This window comes from Podarcis pityusensis (genome assembly GCF_964106645.2).
Source record: "Podarcis pityusensis genome assembly, chromosome: 10".
Lineage (NCBI taxonomy): Eukaryota > Metazoa > Chordata > Lepidosauria > Squamata > Lacertidae > Podarcis > Podarcis pityusensis.
This window is the reverse complement of record NC_138035.1, coordinates 33,324,138-33,348,054: the sequence shown is the minus strand read 5'-3', so window position 1 is coordinate 33,348,054 and position 23,917 is coordinate 33,324,138. Positions and strand designations below refer to the sequence as shown.

Genomic DNA, 23,917 nt, shown 5'->3' with positions numbered 1-23,917 from the left:
GCTATATGTACCTGACTAGTCTGAGGCCCTCTCAATATGACTGATTTGGCTCAGGCCTCAGATCCAGAACAGAGTGCTAGTAATCACAAATATGCATATTTACAAATTTTCACCATTTTCATTATGAAAACTCAGTACTCCAGTAGGGGGTCAGCTTGTATTCAAAATACAGTTGTTAAATGAACTGTCTCAAGAGGAGGACCAAAATTTAGACTTGGCATAGTTGTGCTTCATGTGGATATGAGACTATTTTCTGTTTCTTTCTCTAATGGTGTCCACACAACATGAACCTCAAAGTTCAGTAAGTTGGTGAGTTTAAAGATCAACAAATGGATTTTGTGGAGCCACCTTCTCAGAAGCAAATTATAGTCAAAATCCTGGGTGCATGCATATTTGCAAAATCTCCCCTAGGTTTCAATTAAGTTGTGTTTCCACTTTTTTCTCTTTGAACGTGTCTGCCCATACCTAGCCAGCCTTGTGTTTATGGCCAACAGATTTAAGGCCTTTCATAGGGCTCTGACACTTCTAATTAAAAATCATAGATTGCCCTCTAACTATAAATTTGTGCTCACTAGGGCAAAGAAGAAGGTGATTCTGGCACCTAAACCCAAAGCAAAGGTAAGTAATAAGTCAAACTGAAGAAATAGATAGTAATAAAAATTCAGCAAGATGTAAAGTTTCACAGATCTGAAACTTTAGCACTTAATCCACCCATCTGGCTTTTTCTTTCTCACCTTTGTATTGCATGCTTTCATCAAGGATCTCAAGGCAATATACATGGCGTGCTACCTTTACACCAATCTTCTGAGATACATAAAAAAAATTAAAAACTGTCCAGTAGTACCTTAGAGGCCAACTAGGTTTGTTCTAGGTATAAGCTTTCGTGTGCATGCACACTTCTTCAGATACCATGTGTGCATGCACACGAAAGCTTATACCCAGAACAAACTTAGTTGGTCTCTAAGGTGCTACTGGACATTTTTTTATTTATTTCAACTGCGTCAGACCAGCATGGCTACCTACCTGAATCTTCTGAGATTCGTTAGACTGAAAGATAGCCCAGGGCTACCCAGATCCCCTTTTTGTCAGCAAATGAAAAAATTGCTGAGCAGTGTGGTCTTCATGAAAAGCTTGCTGCAGAGTTGATTGCTCCATGGGTAATAATTTTAAGGTATATAATTCCTTCCAGAGCTTGTAGAATTTGTATGATATCTGGAAGGTTCAATGTACTTGCACTCGAAAATGTGCACCTGAGGCTCCTCTTGATATTTTTACTGATGCAAAACTGGATAATATTACATAGTGTTTTCGTTGCAGCCGAGAAGCTGAGACAAAATTAGGGGAGGAAATATATTTAAGCAGTATTACTTTTTGGTGACACACTATAGTTCATGCATCTTAATGGTAATTGATTCAGTTAAGAATATTGGCTTTCTTCTGCAATAAAAAAGAGATTGCATCATGTTGTATTATGAGCATTCTAGAAATTAGTGTCATGAAGTCTTTTATTAACTATTAATTGGTATGACCTTTAAAACGGATTTGTTGTCTAGCACTCAAAGTCATGTGATGGGAGACAGATCTATACAGTATTTTTAAGGTGGGCCTATCCCAGTGATACCCAAGATAAAGTGTTTAGCACACACGGGATACTAAGCTATGTCCCCATAACTGTTTTTCCCCTGCAACTCCTTCCACAGACACTATCCTGAAAGTCAGACTTCCTTTTGATGTCCATTCCTGGTCGGTGGAAAAGAGATATCAGAAAATTGATTGTGGAAATAAGAATAGTGGGAACCTTTAGTCATCCCTCAAGCCCTATATATATTTAAAATCACAGCCCCATGTTCACTTAAGATATGGAGCAGACCCATATTGAGTCTCATGCTCTACCGACTGAGCTATCCCCATATGTCTACTATTATCACATTTTTTCTTGAGTCTTAATTTTATACCCTGCCATACTTTGTAATGGAAACTCAAGGTAGAGAACAATATAAAAACAGTTAAATTACAATGGAAAATGGACCACAATATATACTAGTAACATTTAAAATAAAGCCATTTAATCCAACCTGATCAAGTCAAAAACGGAATTAATTATATTTTTAAAATTACACAATTTATGGTTCATGCATGCTTTCTTGTGGACTGAGTTCCAAAAGTGAGAAGCATCACAGCATGTCCTAAACAAATTTATTTCTTGGACAGAAGGTATTTAGAACAGAGCACCTGTAGCAGGGCTTAGTGGCCTCATATGGGAGTAATCTCTCTTTTTAACAGATTCAGTAGTAGCTTTAGGTTTTCTTTTAAATAACTACACCCTGCAGGGCTTAAAAAATTAAAACTGATAAGCAAGTATACTTGTTTTTGCAATCTGGTATCAAATAAACTACAGTAATGGAACCATGCATGATTACAAACAGGCAAGACACAAGCATTCTTTGAAATTTCTTCCTTCTTACTTGCAGAATGATATTTTAATTTTCATTATTTCTTCACACTAGGATTCTAGTCCAAAGAAGGAACAAAGAGTCTGTACCCCTTTTACTTCAGCTTGTGTTCCTGCTTCAAGTACCAGCACACCTGTCACTGCCCTGGCCAGTTCTAGCTGTAATCCTACTCCGGAGACCATCTGCCTAGATGATTCACTGGATGAAGATCTCTCCTTCAATCCACCATCATTGGAATCCATTTCTGATGTTCTGGCTGTTATTAACAATGGAGCCAAGAGTTCTCCTGTTGTGCCCTCTGTAGAGACACCAACTTCAAGACCTCGGCCTGGGCTGAGAGAAGAGAAGTTAGCAAGTATAATGAGCAAGTTACCTCTGTCATCTTCAAAAAAGGTAGAGACTGTTCAAACACCACATTCTTCAAGTCTTATAGCTGGGCACACAGGACCAGGACCAAAGAAATCCCAGGATTTACTTCAGACTGGTATCTCTTCAGGCCTTATTGCTGGGTCTTCAATTCAGAATCCCAAGGTTTCCTTGGAGCCCTTGCCAGCCAAGCTTCTGCAACAAGGATTACAGAGGTCAAGCCAGATTCAAGCTGCTTCCTCTTCACAGGCCCACATTTCTTCCTCCTGTAAGATCCAAGCCACAGCTTCCTCTGCTTCTCAGAGACCAAAGGATACGTCTGTCCTTGTATCCTCTTCAGAAGCCCACGGTTGTGGCTCTTCAGCATTACAAATAACAAAGGTTCACCAGCAGTCAGCTGCCCAACAAAAATATGTGTCTCCTCTACAAGCAACTATTAGTAAATCTCACACCAATCCTGTGGTGAAACTAAGTAGCAACCCTAAACTCTCTTGTTCGTCCCCAATTACCAAGACATCAGATAAACCAGTAACATACCGCCTTCCTTTGACTAGCACCACGTCTGGGAGTAGTTCCCAGATGGCTCACCCACTTGTGTCTCGGACAGCATCCAGCACCTCTACCTCTAGTAACTATTTAGCCAAGACCATGGTATCACAAGTTTCTGCCCAGGGTTTCAAGCCTCCTTTCTCCATGGTTCCTTCCCCCAAACCTGCTGCCTCTCCTAAGCCCACAGCACCCAAGCCTTCTGTAACACCCAAACCTATTGTGTCACCTAAACTATCCTCATCAAGGTCCACTTCAACACCCAAGCCTCTATCATCTTCCAGTTCTTCCAGTTCAAGTGCACTAGTATCCCAGAGTGGTCACTCTAGCAGCAACAATTCCCTTCACAAACAGCCCAGTGGAGCAAATGTCAGCAGGCAGTCTCCTACAATTAATTTACTGTCCTCTAACCGCACCTCATGCCTTCAACCAGCAAAGAACCCTCAGGCTCCTTCAAAATTGTCCAGCTCTTCTGCCTCTGGAACTGTTGGCAAAAGCAATTTAAGTGGAGTTGGAATGAATGTACCTGTCAACAGAGGCAGCAATCTTAATTCAAGTGGAGCTAATAGGACTAGTATCTCTGGGGCAGCAGGAAGTGGAACACAGGGTGCTACTAAACAATTGTCAACTCCACACAGACCATCTTCTGCCTCAGGGTCTACAGTTATACCAGCCAGTGTGCAGGTATGTGTTGAATGTGAAAGCTCATTATAGGCATAACATGTGTATTCTATTTTGGGCTATTTATCCTTCCTTATAAATGTAATTACACTAATAGCGCAATTCTCTACATGTCTATTAAGAAGTAAGCCTCATTGAGTTCAGTGGAACTAACTCTTTAACTTAGCATGTGTAGGATTACATCCTAAATGTAAATAGAAACCTTCACACTGATGAGAGGGTATGAAGCTCTAAAGTTCAAAAGAGACAATTTGCACCCTAAGGGTGGAACTGCACACTGTGTGACACTGAAAACAGCAGCCTATGTTGGCTTTTACTCAGTAAAGTGCTCACCCCATTTTGCGGTGTGATTATTTTGTGCATTTCTCTGCCCTGCCAGTGGCAGCAAGTGATGTGAGATAGGGGTATATATGTGATTTGTATCCCACATATCCCTTATGTGATTCACAGTATAGAATAAGTGAGAATTTATTATATTTGAAGTAGGTGGGGAAAACCCTAGTCACTCTTGGCATAAACGAGACATTTGTTTAGCACAATACACAGTGGGAGCAAACTTCAGCATATTTACAGTAGCATGTTGAGATTTGTTTCAAGACTAATTCACATTACATGGAAAAAGCAGTTTCATGTGAGAAACTCTTTTTCATTTTTCACTCCCCTCTCTGTTTTCTTATTTTAATCAACATCTTCTATCTTTTTGTTATAAAAGTGTTATTTTAAATTTGTATATTACTTTAGACTTGAACATAACCCAGGTAAGCAAGCCAAAGCAATTCTGGTGCTACAGTGTTTTTCTGTGATGTTTGCTACAAGTTCTATCTACTAATATTCATTCTAGTCTATAATTTCCTATATGGAATAGGCCTCACCATCTCATGAGTTAAACACACACGAATTAGTCCATATTGTCAGTCTGAACAATTTTAATCAATGGTGCTTGTCTGATGTTTTATTACTCTTCTGTTGTATCCTGCCATAATTTAAGCAGCAATCATTTTTATTTCCTTAAATGTAGCATTACTTAAAGTAAAGCATTGCTTATAAAAGCAACTGTTCCCAAAATTAATATTTATTTGGTCCATTCTTCTATATAACTGCTTCAGACTCCATGTCTGCTACCACTTTCTTAATGAGGGGCCTTGGGCAGAAAAAGCAGCTAATACTATGCTTGTCAGCCTCCCTTTCATCCAATGGTAGGACCTACAGCCAGTGTAGCTATACTGCAAGCCTTCTTACCTGCGGTCCTTCATCTAAAAGCCTAACTCGGCTTTCACTGTAATATTTTCTGCTTCTACATTTCTTTCTTTGTGTATCAAATCTTCCAAGAGCTTTCTGAACTTCATACATTCATACCATTTTATGTAGTCCTTTTCAGCATTTACTGTGTTAGTTTCTAGAGCATCCGTTTATTGACACACAGCTGGCTTGCATATAATGCTAAGCCAAAAAAAGTCACAAATGTGTGAGGGTTCCTGAGGAGATTGCAGCCGCTGGCTATTACCAGCAGCATACTGCAGCACTATCTTCCACTGACCCATAGTTTATTGTGCGAAGCTGGTAGCTCAACAGTTGCAGAGCCTGGCATAGCCTGGCAGATTGGGCCAACTCATCCAAACCCCATCCAGTATTCTCTTGCCATAGTTTTAGCACACACTCAAAGATTGCTGCATTTGATTCTTGTCTGTTCTTCCTATATTTCTATGTTCAGGGTGAAGTGAACATGTTAGAATGGTAATACATATAATAAATTATGATAACTGCAGAAATCCTTCCCTTCTTGTACTAGGGTTTCTTGGTTATAGCTGCTTTGTTCCCTAAACTGGTACTGCAATCCTGAGTACACTTACTGGGATAAGCCCCCTTGAACTCCTTGGGACTTACTTCCAAGTAAGCATACATTAAATTGTGCTATGAAATAATTTATGCCTTCAGTAACACTGTTACAAAATCTTGAATTTTAAATGTAAGTGCAATGGATGCAATGCTGTGGGAAAGAGAAGCTGAGGGAATGGTTGAAGCATTATAAAACTTTCCCATTTAAAACTATTAATTGTTGAAACAGTAACTTACACTAATGGCAAGACAAAAAGGGAAGACAGCACTCACTGCTACCTGAATATTTTATAAAGTTGTACCAGAAGCCACATAGACAATGTGTAGAAAAGCATGACCCTTGTTTAGGTAGTAAAACTTCAGATATTTATATAATTAACCTTATTTTCTTGGGTGTGTCCCAGAAAAGCTGTAAAACAGATTTAAAAGTAACACTTGTCTCTATACAGTCAACAACAGGTGCATCATTACTGGCAAATGCTTCACCTTTGACGCTCATGACATCACCCCTGTCTGTAACCAATCAGAATGTGACATCTGCTCCATTGGCTCCTTTTGGGATGCTGGGTAGCCTTGTTCCTGTGACTGTGCCCTTTCAGTTCCCATTGGAACTACTTGGCTTTGGAACAGACACAGCTGGAGTAACAACCAACTCGGGATCTACCTCAGCGGCTTTCCACCACAGCCTAGCGCAGAGTAAGTAAGGCTAGATATTTTTCCCATCCAATTTCTTTAAGCCTCCTTTCACATAAACACTGTAATTGCAAGGAAAATGCAGGGATCTCTAGAAATACTTCACAGTTTGTAGGTGAGGGTTTTATTTTTTGGTTGCTGTTAATGGCTATTTTTAAACTCTCAATATTATGTGTGTAAATGTGTATGTTTTTCCACATTATGTGCATACTGATTTTTTACTTCCTTTCTGGATGAAGTGCCCTGTGATAATTGGAATTGGAGAAATTTTTGTTTATAAAGTGGGACAAAACCCTAACATTCTGCATCCCAGAAAATCGATTAAAATGAGCACGATAGCTTACAATCGAAAATAAGCTTTGCCTTTGATATCGTAAGTGCATCTTTTGTAAGCAGTTTTTTCCCTTCCTATTTACCAAATGTAGATTTCAGTATTTGTTTGATATTAGACTTGGAACGTTTAATATTAGTTTCTAGGGAAGTCTTAAGTTGACACATTTATTTAGCTATATTTCTTGTTCCACTACCACAGGATAGCATATATTAAAAACAAAAGTTGTATCAAACAGGATATTTCCTTAATTAGGTTGCATACTTGGCATTTTAAAGAATGTATCTGTTACATTTACTGAAAGAACATATGCATATTGAACTGGTAACCATTACTGAAGATGTTTTGGACAAAAATAAGTAAAGCTGCTTTGTGCATTTATGCAAAGTAGATTGTTTGCATCAATTAGCTCTTAATTTTTGTGGTTGTATTTGTTTTTTATTATCCACGCTACTTCAGATTTACTGAAGAGCTTACCGCCTGGAGCTCAGCATGCAACAGCGCTATCTCACACACCTCTGCCTGCTCACTTGCAGCAAGCTTATACAGGTAAGGAAAAAGATCTTGTCTTTTTAAAAGAAAAAGAAAGTGAAATAACACTTTTTAAAAGTGAAAGAACAATTTTCTCATCATGGCTTAAGTCTTTCGTAATTCTACAATAGTGAAAACTGCTGTAGAATCTGTTTTTCCAACATTTCCATGATGGCAGCTGCCAGAAGTACTCCAGAAAACCCTAGGACCTAGCAATGGCTTCTGAGAATGCTTGAGGGCCTGTTTATCTCTACATCTCAAGAATTCTCAACTTGGGATGAATATTGGGTTTTCACCTACTTTCATTATCTGTCACTGCATATATAAAATAACAAGTGAACTGAGCTCTTTCATAAGGCATTTTTCTCAAATAAATATTTCTCAGAAAGAATTGGAGTGGAATTTCAACGAAACAGACCAATTAACCTATCTCCCACATTCTTGCTTCTGGAGTCAGGTGCTGGGATACTGGCATATCTGGCATGGCTAGGCCTCTTAGTATTTGCCTACTTGCTAAGTTTTGTCTTTGCCAGTTTTGAACCCAGCTGTACTATTGGAATGTACCACATAATGTGGCAATGAATTCCACAAAGGTGTTGCATGAAAATTGTTTTTGTTGTAAAGGCTGCCAAGTGGGAATGCAGGTTTCCATCATATAACATACATTTCGTGAGAGTAATTTACATAATAAGACAATTTACCTTATATGAATCCCCCCCTTTCATCTTCAAATTCCAGATGGAGGCCAAAGTAAAGGGGACACTAAGTTACAGAGGAAAACCCAGTGATGTCCTGATGAGCAAGGGAGTTAAAGTGGTTCTGCTTTGCTGATGGAGACTGACCAGTTGGGAAAGTGCTTACGCGGACACAGAGCTGCTGTTTCTGTCAATGTTTACATATTCTGATTCCAAGCACTGTGGTGAGGAGGAGGAGGAGGAGGAGGAGAAGAAGAAAAAGAAAAGAATACTTGATCAAAGAGAGAAGGAAAAGGAGGAAAGTGTTCATGTAAAAATGGTTCATAGTTTGATATCTCCTAGTGAATTCCCAAAGCCTTTTATCCTTTCTGAATAGCTCAGAAAGGTTTGGCCAAATAGGTTCAGTTGTCAAACCTACAGCAGCGCAAACCTTCTTTCAGGCTGATATCTGATAGAGGATCTGTGAAAGGAAGCTAAAATAGACATCTCTATCCATCATGCAAGTGAGGCCATACATCTGTTGTCCCCAGGGAAGCTTACAGTATATGCCAGTTAGGAACATTCTGTACAGCTTTGGATAATGTGGCATATAAAGCAGAAATTGTGATTATGTAGAAAAAGCAAGGAAGAAAGTATTTTCTCCACACCAAGCTAAGGCCATTTTGTCACTATCTCTTTGAAGAGCCTAAAGATTACAGACGTGGAGGATTGTTCACCATAGGTAATGTCATTGACCAGGGTAGAGTTTTTCCCCTCTCAAGATGGGAGGAAGGGAAAAGTCGGAGGGTGTTCTGTAACCATTCTTCAATTTAACTTCATATACTCAAATATAAAATGAGAACTTACTTGGCTTCATCAGACCAGATCTTGCTTTCAGTATCTTCTGAAGAAAGTCTTTTCCTGCCCTTAATCTTGCTGTAGTACTTCAGAGTTGCCTTATTTTTCATAAACATAATCCAGAAATCTCCAGTTTTGATCCTTTGTGAAGAAAGTCTTGTCTCTGGTTCTTCTTCCTCTTGTAATAGCTCTAAAAAGTCTCACACTGTATTGATTTCCAGCTCACAATAATTACATGTAGCTTGCTTTTGTACAGAGTCTTGCTTTTCTCAGTACTGTTCAAAGCCTTCTCCAAAGAGTAGTTGAGGTGCCTTCAGCCTTGGCTTAAAATATGTACCTCCAGCATTCCTAATACCTGCATAGCTAGGAGGTATAAAACCTGACCCCCTTGTTGCACAGGGACACAACTTCTTTGCTGACATTCAGTTTTTGATAGCAATATGTTAGATGTTGGGGAGGCAAATCTTGTATTGCACTTCGTAATTATTACAGAAGGAATATTTGGATCAAAATATAATTTTGTTAAGAAAAATCAAGAAGGCATGAGACATTGTGCTCTTCTGTGAAAAGTATCTATTTTCTCTCACTTAAATCTTATTAAAACATTTTGACCAGTTCTAGCCTGAAAAAACGGAAAAATCTAAGTAATCTGAAAATGAAGGCCATTCTCCAATAAAGGTATATGCGCATGCAGGAGAACATGTATAGCTGGGGGTTTCTTTGAAACTTCAACTGCAAATTGGTTAAGCTACAGTTTAAGCAGACAAGCAGCTTGTCTGTTGAACAGTATGAGTGGCTGCATTAAAACTTCAGAGAAATCTTTGGCTCTTCATAGTGTTCTACCCACATACCTGTATAGCTTTATTGTATAGTAGCCTAGATCACACTTGCTGCTGCCTTCTACCAGACACATTTTTTGTTTCCAGGTATGTTCCTTCATCTTAGAAAGCCAGGTATGTTATATTTACTAATTTAGATTTCACACTAATTCTATATGTAAAAAATATACATATATTTAAATAATATATAATATAAACACAGTAACTGAATGTTGGGTTGAGCCCACTAATAAAGAACTTTGCACAACATCATGGAATAAAAAACTCAGTTAAATATTGAATTTTACCAAATGCAAGGTAAACAAAAGACTTTTCTAAAATATTTCTTGTAGTTTGGTAGAAGAGACTACAAACTTGCCATACTTAGTTCAGAATATATTTGGCTGGTTCATTCCCCCAAATCTTAGAGTCCCAAAACTATTAACTGGTATATTTTCTTCTCTTACTCATTTTGCTGACCCTTGAGATAAAGGTCAAAACTTCCTTGTTCACCACAGCATATATTCCATGCATAAACATACAAAATCTTACATTCTCTGCAAGCTTGTTACTATAGTGTTGGCTTTCCCTTGTAGCAATTTAAAGCCTGCATTGCAAATTAAGTATGTTTTTGAATCCTTTTTTAATGTATCTTGAAAGTGTGACTACGTTGAAAAAATAAAAATAATAAATGCAGTTATTGCTTGAGTGAGGTAGAAATGTATTTTCAATGAAATACCATCAAATGTGAGGTTACATTGGCTTAACTAGAAGGAATTTAGTGAGAATTTGGCATGTGATGAGTCTGCCTTTGCAGATCTTATTATGAACACTAAATCTTAGGCAGGCAATATTCCTTCCCCCCCTCTGTTCATTCTAATATGCAGTAGTAGAAAGTATGGAGGTCAAATGTTTTTCTGGCAGACTTAGTTTTTTGCTTCCAGGTGTTTATCACTGATAGAAATATTGTGCCAGGCAATTCATTTATGTCACTTTTCCCCTTTTAAGCTCTTCTGTATTTATAAAGCAAAATTATAGTCCATGGTTAAGCTACTGAAAAATAAAATTTCCCCCTTTAGAACAAAATAGCACAAATTGCCTGCCCCTTCAGTATAGCTCATGCGTATTCTAATAATATATTAAATCAGTGAATGAGTTGATAGGTCAGACTACACAGTCATTCATCCCGCCACAAAAAAGTCAAAAAGGAATAAACTGGGCATACAATGTGAACTCTCAGATGATCAAGTTTCAAAAACAGCCAGCTGTAACTATCTGAAGACATTGTGACACCAGTAAAATAATAATAGATGCCAACTCTGCACTGTGTGCACAGTGAAGGGGGCAAAAGATATTGGAATGAATCAACACAGTGAGGTGCAGCATTTTTTAAAAAAATAAAAAGATATAGGCACATGATCTGAATAGTTGGATCTAATGAACTGGCTAGAAGAGAATAAATAGCATTCTAATGCCGTTTAATTTGATGAACTTCCTGCATAGTAAGATTCCATTTAGTTGTGTGGTGTTTTTAAAGGCCTTCGGGAATTCAAGTTGCTCTTGTCCTAACCCCCTCAGTATTCACAAGCAATAAGTCAAAGCTGTTATTCTGGACAGCTGAGCTGAACCAGGAACTAAAATGGCAAGCTCACTCTGAGCCTCAAATACAAGCAATAATTTTCAAGTACAGGTTTGGAAATTGAATATTATTTAAATTATGCCTCCTGCTATGTGTGCTTAACCTTATGGGAACACACTAGCAATTTCTAGGTTATCTGGAATTTATCCAAAATCTAGATAAACGATACAGGCATTGAACTACAAAATGCAAAAACATCAGTTGTCTTAACAATATATTGTTCTCCTCCAACCCTAAGATAAAAGTTGATGGTTTAAATTACTCCTTTTTGTTCAGACTTTTATATCTGCTTGTCTCCCGGAAGATGGTTGGGAATGTTGTCAAAGTCCCAGGTGTGGGTGCTGTGGGTTTGACATCTGTTTTATTAAATAAGAAGTGACTTTTAATTTATCCAGTAGTATAGGCTGGAGGTGGGGTAGACAAGCAAGATGACACTTCTTTCCATTTTTAGCAGTCTAATCCAACCTCTGCATAGCCTCTCCACTTGGTACAAAAGTAAAGATTCTGCAATTCCGAAGCTACCATCAGTTATACGGAACCATAATCATCTGACAGATAGTCTCTTAAAGCTCCCAACTGTCTTATGTTTGCTGCTACATTCGTGGAAAGAACTTTTGGCTATATTTATAAGTCAATTTAAATCTAGTTTACAGATTGGTTTTAGAGTTGGTTGCCCACAGGAAGATTAGAATGTCTTGATTTATTGGAGTGCATTGGCAACAGATATAGTGACTGCGCTTATTTTTTTATTTTGGGACTTTTCAGGATAGTATTGCAGGGAAGAAGTAAAGCCTGCAGTCAGGCTAAGCTTTGGAAGGTTTTCACCCAGGTCTCTTCCAGTGTTGGTCATTGTAGAATTGCTTGCTTTTTCTATTTTCTAAAAACGAAACACAAAGGTAAACAACTGATCAACATTTTATGCAATTTAATTTTATGGCAACGTGTAAAAGTTTTTATATAATTTGGTTCTGTCTCTGAATAGTGTTATCACTCCAACTTACTTGATTCAGGCCTTTGTCCTTTGGTTAAGTGCCTTTTCTTTGTTTTTGTTCCCAACTTTCCTCAAAAAGTATACTCAGAGGTCCTAAAGTGCTAGGAGGTATTTGGAAGAACCTTGAACCTGCCAATATGACTTTATGCTGTTAAAATGACTTTTCCCTTCTGTAATTAGTGTGTGTAATGTTATCACTGCTGTATCATGGCATTCATTATTAGGTGCTTGCTTTCACACATGGCAGTATTCCCAACAGCCCTAATGTTTCATATGTTTTCTGTAGCATTAATGTTTACTTACAAAGGTGAACACAGACACAGGTGAGAGTATGGTAATTAGGTGTATTTGATCAACTGTAAGGAAATGAGTGGTTAGTTGGAAATGGGCTGAACTATTCTCACTGGAGTTTCAGGTTGCATATTAAATTTTAGTATAATAGTGCTAGTCTGATAGTGGTATAAATATTGAATAAACGAACTGGTATTCCTAAAGTGTGACACAATTCTCAACAAAATGTAACATTCTTAGCAAAAAAAAAAAGAAGAAGAAGAAGCACTGAACAAATTTCCACAAGTTATAGAAATTGTATCAAGAATTCGTATTTCTTAAATCAAACTAGCAAAGTTAATTTCAGTTCCGGGAGCACAAAAAGTGCTGACTAAAAAGGTAGAATCCTTTTCATATTGTTCTACTCCATCTGAGGAACCTGTTCTGAGGAACCTGTTCTAGGCAGCTATCTGGTGACAGTAGTGACTAAATATTCCTACTTAAAGTGACTGTTTCCCATGCATATTGAGCTTCCTTGTGTTGCTCAGATACATATCTAAAAATCTGTCTCAGAATTAGTCACACAAGAATCTTGCAATTAAGTAGCAAACTTGCTAAATTAAAGAGTAGCAAACTAGTTTCAAGCAAAGAATTACAACAGGATTTCACTTAATGTCAATATTTTTATGACGCCTACTACTGTAAATTAATGAACTGTGAGAATAGTAAAAATGCAACCTAGCAATCAGAATAAGTAAATGTGCATTTTAAAGCTTGTTATATATTTGTAAAAAAGTAATCTGGATTTTCTTTAACAGTGTATTATTTAACAAGGTTTTACTATCTCGAAAACAAATCTAAGTTGCATTCTGTCAAAATAATTCTGAATCAATGGTTGAGCACTCAGTGCTGAATACTGCTATACCTGTTCAAGTGAAGGGTGGCTCATTGTGGCTGAGGGAGATATTATCTATGTGGTGAGTTATTTTCTTCCTAATTCCCGTGCAAATATGAGAGGAGATTGTTCTACCTCTAGTCAAAAAAGGGGTTTGAACAAACTTCAGTTTAGCAAGGAATGTTCTAATTGGGAGGGAAGAGAGAGACTGCCATGCCCTTGTTTGTTTGAAGCCTGAGCTATGGCCTAAAATTAAGCTTTAAGGAACTTACATCATTTAGGAAAAAATGAGCTTGCTCTAAACATAACTTCATCAAAGAACCCCAAAATGTGTCATTTTCTATGGGCGGAGGTATTAGGGAAATATGGTGGTGTGGAATCAGTGTGACAGTGCAGAAATTGCCCTTACTCTTCTCTGAATCCACTTCTCAGGACCCTTTTGCTCAATTTTGCCTTTTTACAGCTCCCACCAATTTTTTGGTGGTTGAAGTTTTAAAAGAGCTTTGAGAAGTCTTTGTTCCATATAGCTTTTTGGAACCATTCGACTCACTCGCTCCAGGAAACACAAGCTCCATGTTTAGACCATTTTCAGTTCTTTTCCCTAATTGAATTATCCTTTCGTTTGGCACAGCAGAAAACCAGGGTTCTCTAGTTTTATCTTACAATAAATGTTGCATTATGGAGCAGTTCTTGTGCAGGATAAGTGTCTTTGTTCCATATAACAAATAATTTTCTGAAGCCTTCTCCCATTCCTATTGTAGACGGTTAAATAGTGTACACGACATTCAATTATTTTTCACCTCATTAAGGACTGAGGGTTTTTCACTTGCTGTGCTGACATTTAGCAGCAAAGATAACAACTGGGTATGCTCTTGCCTGACATAAAACATAAATTGGCAGAAACAAGCAAATTCAGAGGAAGCTAAATGGTAGGCATGGCACTCAATGTTTATTTAGAAGCAACTGGTTTTCAGCACGGGGGGCAGGGATGGTCTTTGTTTTCATCCTTTCCCTTCTCTCTACAAGGCCTTAGTTTGATTCAGTAGGCAGTAAAATAAACTATGCATATAACTAGACTTATCATTCAGTAGCACATATACATTTCCCATGCTGGTGTGATGTTTACCCAAAGAAACAAGATATAGCTTTTTGAATGTGTATACTACAGAAATATTTTTGTAACATGGAAATTAAACTCTAGATAAAAAGCAAAAAGACTTTCACCAGTTCAAAGCTAGTGTCATGAAGAAACTTCATGGCTTTAAGAACGATATTAAAATCTGATGATGTAATGCCTTGATTGACATTATCAAATATGCAGACATGAAACACGTAACTATGGGAGAAATATCCTTCATTACCATCAGCAAACAGAACTTGATAAATCTGCAAGTGAATGAATACCTCACCTGTACACAGAGAAATGTCAGTTGGACATTTTAACTAACTCTTCCTTTAGATAGATCCTCGTCTAAATGTAAGTCAAGTTAGAATCCTGATACTTTTCTGCCTCCTCTTGCACATTTCAGTGTTGGACCTTCTGTGGTTTAAATAATTGTCTGACTAAACTCCCTGATGTTGCAACTGGTGCACTTTTGTCATTCATTCTCAGTGTTGGAGGTAGATTCTAAGCTTTAGAGTATTTGGACTGCTAGCAAGCAAGCGAAAACTCAATTATACTTAGGTTACTTTAAAATAAGCTTAACTTGACCTCAAACCTGCTGAGCAGCGTTGAATTTTTAGCGTTATAAACTAGCTCTCCCCCTTTCCCCCTCTTAGCACATTCAGACCTGAACATTACATTTCATCCGTTGGTATTTTCTAGGTCACAATATGTTTATTATAAGTGAGTGCCTGTGTCATTATAAATTCAGAGCATTGAGCAGAAATTATTCTGGAACAAAAGAATAAAATGCATTTCCCAATAAAGGGAATCAATCAACAGTAGAGCTTTGAAGTTAGTTTAAAGGCTAGCAATTCTAACCTTTCTGCTGCATCGTGTGTGTGTGTTTTCCTCACCTATTAACATTCAGTTGGGGGAGAAGTAAGCTTTTAATACCTAGCTCAGTTGGCTATACATTTTAAAAGAAGAGGTTATACAAAGTGAGGAAACTTTTACATGGTTAGCTCACTACTTGACAAAATTGACACATGAGTAGTTTTAAAAAATTACTAGTTTGTATACCCCTCCTTAATGTAACAAGCTTCCTTATCAAGTAGTGGTGCTGTAATAAACCATACTTGGCAAACACATCTGAAGCAGTAACTGTGTTCTAGGTTCCACATGTAGGCTTACCTTACTAGTTAGAACAGGAGTTTTTATGTAACTGAAGGGGAAACCTTTGGCTTCATGTGGGGAGAATACTCTCCTAAAACATTTTCCATGTGATAATGTACTCCATGCAACAAATATAAATGGCTTCTCTTAGAGAAGGGGGCTTGAGTAGCCAAACACAGCTACTTGATAACTGGTGCCAACTGCTTTTGGTTTTGCTATTTAGGGAGATGTGTTCTACTGACGTGGCGTAAATGATTTTATCTTTTCCTCCTCTCTCAAACCGAATCTGAACACAATATTTGAATTAACTTTTTTGTAATAATCTCAGGACCTGAAAGATTGTAGCATAGTGTGTCTTAAATGATGTACTGTACCAGCCATGAATTTTGTAAATACCCCTATCGCCCTCCTTTTTGTATTTTTGTTCTTTTTTTAAGTATGTAAGGCTCCTCACCAGAACTGGTGCTTGCTTACTATCCATCTAAAACTGGAGTAGGAAAAAGGGAAAGCTGCTGTCACAATTGCCTGCCCCAGTTCTAAGTGTACGTTAAGGTTTGCTCAATTTTTAAAATGCTATTTATCTGGGAAACAAATACTTTTACTCCTAGCACACTATATCATGGTTTGGACCTGAACAATAACATATTGAATAACATATATTTGTTCCAGAACCAAATTGCTTGATGTCAGAAGCAAGCAATTTTCTTCATGGCATGCCTGCCTCTGAAGTCCAGGAATTCCCAGTTTTCACACTTCCAAACAGGGTGCAGATTTTTATTTTTTTGCAACAGACTTCCTCTAAGAATGCATCTGTAGTTAGCTAGCAGATATCTGATCTGAAGTGGGAGCCTTGTTCAATTGAGTGTAGGTGTTCCTGTTCTTAACTATGGCAGGGCCTTCATGAGTGTTTTTTTCCCCTTTTGTATGTGTCATGTGTCTGTGCTGTATTAAATAAAGAGGAATGTACATATAAGCCCATCCGTCTTCTGCTATTTATTTATGTATTTGAAGCCATTAAAACAAGCAATGTTGCTATCAAATAATGCATTTTTTAAACCCAACAAAACTAACAGTATAGGGAGGACAATACTGATTCAAAGTACAATGAAAATACAAAATATCAAAGCAAAAACTAATATACCTGATCCCCAAATGATCACAAAAAAGATATTTACAGAAGCAAGAAGAGGGTTGTGTGTTGTCAAGACTACATGTGAAGAAAAATCCTCAGTCTAGGTCCAGTTGTCAAAAATGCACTCTCGTGACAGTGGCATGTGAAGCAGCACCTTGGCTAAGAATGCAAGAGAGCAGGTAGATTCAACTAGAAGCTAGCCTGGACCCAGGCAGGTTAGGGTCTAAAGCACTGAACCCTAGGGCTTGCCGATCAGAAGGTTGGCGGTTTGAATCCCCGTGACAGGGTGAGCTCCTGTTGTTCGGTCCCAGCTCCTGTCAACCTAGCAGTTCGGAAGCACATCAAAGTGCAAGTAGATAAATAGGGACCGCTCCGGCGGGAAGGTAAACAGCGTTTCTGTGTGCTGCTCTGGTTTCGCCAGAAGCGGCTTAGTCATGCTGGCCACATGACCCAGAAAAACTGTCTGCAGACAAATGTCGGCTCCCTCGGCCAGTAAAGCGAGATGGGAGCCGCAACCTCAGAGTCGTTCATGACTGGACTTAACTGTCAGGGGTCCTTTACCTTTACCTTTTTACCAATACATTGAATTGGTCCTGCAAATGGATTGGGAGCTAATGAGGATGACAGTAAACCAGCATTAACTGCCAGTGCCTCTGGCAGATTTCTTTTGTATTAATTTTAATTTTGTTCCCATTGAGGCTTTTGAATACTGCACAGGCACCTTCACAATAGCACCTTGCAGTTGTCTAATCCAGATGTTACTAAGGCATACATGACTGTTCAGGTCAGACCTCACCACGGAGGATTCCAACCTAAGATGGGAAAAGACTGCTTGTAATCCATTGTCATGTTACTGCATTATAATGTCATGTTACTGTTACTCTTTTTCCTAATACAATGGTACCTCAGGTTACATATGCTTCAGGTTACAAATGCTTCAAGTTACAGACTCCGCTAACCCAGAAATAGTACCTCGGGTTAAGAACTTTGCTTCAGGATGAGAACAGAAATCGTGATCTGGCGGCGCGGCGGCAGCAGGAGGCCCCATTAGCTAAAGTGGTGCTTCAGGTAAAGAACAGTTTCAGGTTAAGAACGGACCTCCAGAACGAATTACCGTATTTTTTGCTCTATAAGACTCACTTTTTCCCTCCTAAAAAGTAAGGGGAAATGCGTGTGCGTCTTATAGAGCGAATGCAGGCTGTGCAGCTATTCCAGAAGCCAGAACAGCAAGAGGGATCGCTGCTTTCACTGCGCAGCGATCCCTCTTGCTGTTCTGGCTACTGAGATTCAGAATTTTTTTTTTCTTGTTTTCCTCCTCCAAAAACTAGGTGCGTCTTGTGGTCTGGTGCGTCTTATAGAGCGAAAAATACAGTAAGTACTTAACCAGAGGTACCACTGTACTGTACTTCAATTGTGCAGAAGTAATTGTACACAGAAACACTGTTAGAGCTTTTTCATATGCAGTACAACCAGTTCCGATAGAACTGATAAACTGGTGATATTTATTGCCCATTGTAGAGCTGCCATACAGTATTTACTCAGGTGACAGGATTGTTGTGAACTGGAAATAATATGTAAAGCGTCCCTTAATAAACTGTGGAATAGTTTTTAAAAAGCCGCCTTGTAGGCAAATTTGGAAGCTGGAGGAATTATTAGCAGAACTATGCTAATGAAAAAAGGGATGCATGATATTTTGCAAGCATTTTAAAACAGTGGTGCATTTTACAAGGATGGTAGGTGAGCAAATAACTAGGAAAGAAAACCAATGTGTTTCTAAAGCTCTGTTAAGTTTATCTTGGAAGAAAAATGCTGTGGTGGCTTACCTCTGAATAAACATGCAAAGGCTGTTATATGCATATTCCTTGTAAATATGTTTATGTATGAACGAAACAAACAAACGCATATACCTTAGTGTTTAACACCCTTGCTCTTCCCGGTCTTCATTCTGCGTTCAGCAAGAGGCGAATGGCCTTTATCTTAAACCAAACCACCCACTCCGCTTTCTGCCTTAAAAGCCAGTTATGGAGACAAGCACCTCCTATTAACGAAGAAGGGTTTTTGAGTGAAGAGAGCAGAGTTACTTCAAACTTCAAAGCACTGCCACAAAAGAAAGCCTGTAGCCTTGCCCTACTTTTTTATTTTTCTCGCACTGATTCCTTTATATTTCCAGCACTCTTACCCCGAAAGGCAAGAGAAGGCGGGTGGGGCGGAGTTTCTTCGCAATGCAGAGAGCCCTCACTTAGCTCTATGGGCGCCTTCGTGTGTCTAGAAATATGTGGGGCAACGTCCGGCATGCAAACGTCACAGTGTTGCCGGATGAGCAACCTGCGACGTATATGGAAGGGGTGGGACCTAGCTACGAAAAATGCGAGGTTAGGTACAATAACAGGAGTGGAAGACTTAAAACTGTGCTAGCCCCAGTGGCCTAATGGATAAGGCATTGGCCTCCTAAGCCAGGGATTGTGGGTTCGAGTCCCATCTGGGGTGAAGTTTTTTCCACGCTTCCTCCCTGTTATTCAGTTTACATTTTGATGCTATTTGAAGAATTACGCTTCCTCTCAGCGCGATGGTCGGAGTAAGGCGCGAACGGTATGTGTATCTGAAGAAGTGTGCTTGCACACGAAAGCTCATACCAAGAACTAACTTAGTTGGTCTTAAAGGTGCTACTGGAAGGATTTTTTTATTTTGACTATGGCAGACCAACACGGCTACCTATCTGTAACTGGTATTAACTACAGTTATACTAACGGTAACGTGAGCGACACAGAGTAGTAATATTCTGCTGACTCTCTCATACTACTTATGAGTATCTTTGGCACTGTGCGTAGCTTTCGTGAGGCGTGTTCATTTCACACAGCCTTTCCACAGTAAAACTCTTTAACCATTTCACAGCCCTCGTCTTCAGCACACGGAGGCTTAGCACATTTATGGCATAAAATGTGGTGGACCCCAGCCCGCTTCATAAAAGGAGGTTTACGCCACGAATGTGCAGCTAAGCCTTTATGTCGCCTTTGAGCACTTTCTGGGACCCACCAGGGCTGACCACTATTGGGAGTCTATTTGCAGGCAAGGCTGGCGGTGGAAGAGCCTGGCTGTCAGGGCACCTCTGAAAGTTGAGGTAACGCAAAGGGAAGCCTTCTGTGCTGGGAGAACCAGCGGTCCTCAGGCCGTTGTGGAACTGCAATTCCCGCCGTGCCTGGCCGGAGATTTCAGGCATGGGTGTAGCGGGGCGCGGGGGCAGCTTCCCCCCAAATCGAGGAAATACATAGAAACACTTAACTGACGAAATGGATCGCAGAGATCTCGGTTCCGCCCCCCTCCCCCCACAGAAATCCTGGCCACGCCCACGCGTTCGGAAGTTTGAGTCCAACAGCCGTTGTTTCCTCGCGCCCTGCCTGCTGAGTTCGCTCCCCCACGTCACGCCTCAGCCCCGAACTTAGGCACGCGGCTGCCGCGACGCCCACGCAGCTCGCTGAGTTCCGTTGATCTCGGCTCTGTTAGCCGTCCCTGCAGGGCGGGTGAAAGGAGCTGTTCCGCGTTCCCCCGTCGGCTGATCTTATTGGCTGAACCTGGAACGGGCTGCGGCGTTTCATTGGCTGAGAGGAACCGAAGTGTTTGGCCAAGATGGCGGCGCTGGGCTCGCCTCTCCGTACTTTCCGCGGTCTGCTGCGCGAGCTCCGCTATGTGCAAGGCGGCCGCTCCTACCGCGAGACGGAGGCTTACCAATATCTGAAGGAAGCCTTCCGCGCCCACCGGGTACGTTGGTGAGGAGGAGTCGGCACGGCTGTGGGGTCGCTGCGTTAACAGAATGTGTGTCCCGCAATGTCGTTTATAATGTCGACCTTCTAGGCTACGGTAATGCACGCTGCGCGCGGCTGCCGTGGATAACTATAGCGTCTAGCCTCTTCATAAAATTATAAGAGTGCATTTCGCGCCTTAGGGTCTCCGCTATCCTCTCCCTGCGGTTTTATGGGTCCAGTTCAAGTTGTTAATCCAGTACCTCACCCAAACAGCTTTGGTTTATATACCAACCCTCTTTTTGATGTCTGCTCCCAGCTTTTATCAGCTAAGAAAATCATCTTGATATAAAGCAATTTGAGCGAATGAGACCAATAGGGGGTCCAGTGGTAAAGAATGCTGTCTTTGCACATGGTGTAGAGGGAAGTGAGGGGCATATGCGGCTTGTCAACCTGGTAAGGGAGCCCATCTAGGAGAAGGAAAACTCTGATCCTAAACCTCAGTCACCTTGCAACTATCAACATTCGTGAAAAAGGCTTTGGGAGTAAACCCTGAGGAAAAATCAGTACCAACTGCCTTGTGGGACATCTTCAGGAGAAGAAAAGGCTAAGAAGTAAACCCTACATACAGCAATCTGGAGTGGAGTCCCTAAGATGGCTGGATGGTGCCTTGTACGCCTTCTTCCGGCAACTCCTGTAGTCAAGCTGGTGCCAAACATATTGCTCTGCTTTCATTTCGACTACATCAGCGAGGCCGAGAGGCAGGTCTTGTCTGGTCAGCCCAGGACTTATGTACACATTGCTCAGGCTTGTGCCCCGGGAAGGTCACTTTGGTGCTACTAACATAGTGGCACCTTCGGAGGCACACTCCAGTGTCTCTAGAGCAGAGGTTTTCAACCTTTTTGAGTCCATGGCTCCCTTGACCAACTACAGGAGTGGCACTCCTATGGGGCTCGGGAGCCCAGTTATGTCACCTCTTGCCTGCAGAGCTGGCAGCCTTTCACGCTTTTTCAAAACCCTCCCTTGTGGAGTGTTCTCTCAGCTTCCTCTCCCATCTCCTTGGGAGTCCTCTGGGCAGCCGCTGCTGCTACCCCTGGTCTCTTGAGCTGCTCCCCCTTGCTCCAAAGAGAGGTACCTCCTCAAACTGCCCCACAGGGGCCTGGGACTTATCTGTTCATTCCCAACAGCAAGGGCTGGAGGACTGGCTGAGCTCCCTCAACTGCTTGCTTACTCCAAGGCCACATCAGCTCCTGGCAACCAGCACCCCCTGGCCAGCCCAAGGCACCATTCACCTGTGGAGCTTGTAGCCAGGGCTGCAACAAACAGCTGAGCAAGCTTTTGGCAGAGATGCAAGAGGGCATCAGAGGAGGGAGAGAAGAAAAGAGAGACAGAGGCCTGTCTTGCCCATGACACCCCTGAACATCATTCAAGGTACCCCAGGATGCCACGGCACGGCACGGTTGAAAACCACTGCTCTAGAGATAGACAGATGCCAACAATTGTCTATGACTAAGTGTATTAACTGCAATTTCTGAACTTTCTTCAAAAGCAACTCCATATAGATTACTGTTAAATGCAGTGACATCTGGAGGTTACTAGAGATGTGTTAGGCCATCTCTATCTCGGTAGAGTCACAGCTGGCATTCTAGTCTAAACTGATATGCTTGTTTAGCTTGGCCATAATAATCTGATCAAATTAAAATGTATCTAGATCTAGCAAATTTCACAGCTTGAGGGGATTCTAATAAGAATGCATAGATATATATTTATGAGGTTCTTATGTTCACCTACCTCTCTGTCTGCAGGTAACCAGTGAAAAATTATGCAGGGCCCAGCATGACCTACATTTCCAGGCTGCCACCTATCTCTGTCTTCTGCGTAGTGTCCGAGAACACTTAGCATTGCATAAGGAATATCATGGCAAAGGAGAGCGGTCAACAGAGGAAGCAGCTGGTCTTGTAGGCCTTAAACTGCCACAACAGCCTGGAGGGAAAGGATGGGAGCCGTGAATATAACAAGATTTGTTCTTACTTCCTGATAATTCTATATTGAGTTTTATTTTTGAAGACACGTTTGTTCAAATAAAAATGCTTGTATGAAATATAGGACTCTTAACCAGAAATTTGCAGTGCTCTTAAATGTGTTAAAGTACAGTCAAACAACTCTTCTGATACATATATTTGGTTGCTTATTCCATCTTCCCTTTCAGCCTGCCTGCACTGCCATAACAAAGTGTTAACGATACAGACTGCAAAGTGCGTATGATGTAGACTCAGCTGTTTCCCCAGCCAGGATTTTCTTTGATCCGTTGAGTTAAGAAATACTAATTTGGGGTGCAATCCTTTCCACACTTACCTGAGAGTAAGTCCCAGTGAACACAGAACTTACTTCAAAGTAAACATGCACTGTAAATGTGCAGACAAAGCTACCTTGGAAATTGATAATTTAAATAGTTTAAATGTCAACCACCTTGCAACTAGCCAATTCAAAATCAGCAGTTAAAAACTAACATCAATGATATGATAAAGCATCAGTTATAAAAACTACAAACTTACTATTGCTTACTTTTAGAAAGTCTGTGTAAGTATGGTAAATTGTATCCGCTAAAAAGATGGTCATTAGTGCCAAGCAGGCCTCCCTAGAGAGGACATTTTATAGATAAGGTGCCATGCCCAACTGGATCCTTTTTCCTGTCACCACTTGCCAATCCTTTGAAGATGGAGGGGCACAGCAAAGGGGTACTGAAAATAGCTGCAAGGTTCAAGCAGTCTTGTGTGGTAGAATACTGTTTTTCAGGTATCAGGTTCCCTAGCTGCATCTATCTTTATAGGTAATCACCAGCACTTTGAATTGTACCTGGAAATGAAACAGCAGCCAGGCTAGCTATTTAAAAACAGGTGATGTTTGAAGCATATAGTTGCTCCACTTAATAATCTGGCAGAAACATTTTGTAGTAATTGAACATGTCTAGGAAGTCTTCAAAGACAGCTACACACAAAGCACTGCCGCAGTCTGAAGATTGCTTAGATGGTTATTCATGAGCTACTGATCTCTGTCCAGGAGACACTATTGGAAGGCAGTGGCGTAGCGTGGGGGGTGCAGGGGGGGCCGGCCGCACCGGGCGCAACATCTGGGGGCGCGCGCTCACACTCGCAGCTCTCTGCCCCTACCTGGCTCACTCACTCTAG

General features: G+C 40.4%; 2 protein-coding genes across 2 annotated transcripts in view; both read left to right on the top strand.

The window, feature by feature from the left end:
* UBN2 (ubinuclein 2) overlaps positions 1–16,833 on the top strand; it is a 51,414-nt gene extending 34,581 nt beyond the window's left edge. Inside the window, 5 exon segments of the mRNA XM_080971886.1 lie at positions 576–618; positions 2,508–4,049; positions 6,332–6,578; positions 7,366–7,455; positions 8,176–16,833. Coding sequence (XP_080828012.1) covers positions 576–618; positions 2,508–4,049; positions 6,332–6,578; positions 7,366–7,455; positions 8,176–8,225 — 1,972 coding nt within the window. The 3' untranslated portion in view covers positions 8,226–16,833.
* Positions 16,834–20,572: 3,739 nt separating this feature from the next.
* LOC308457756 (putative RNA-binding protein Luc7-like 2) overlaps positions 20,573–23,917 on the top strand; it is a 29,173-nt gene continuing 25,828 nt past the window's right edge. Inside the window, exons 1-2 of the mRNA XM_080971922.1 lie at positions 20,573–20,748; positions 22,535–22,682. Coding sequence (XP_080828048.1) covers positions 20,617–20,748; positions 22,535–22,682 — 280 coding nt within the window. The 5' untranslated portion in view covers positions 20,573–20,616. The remainder of the gene's footprint in view (positions 20,749–22,534; positions 22,683–23,917) is intronic.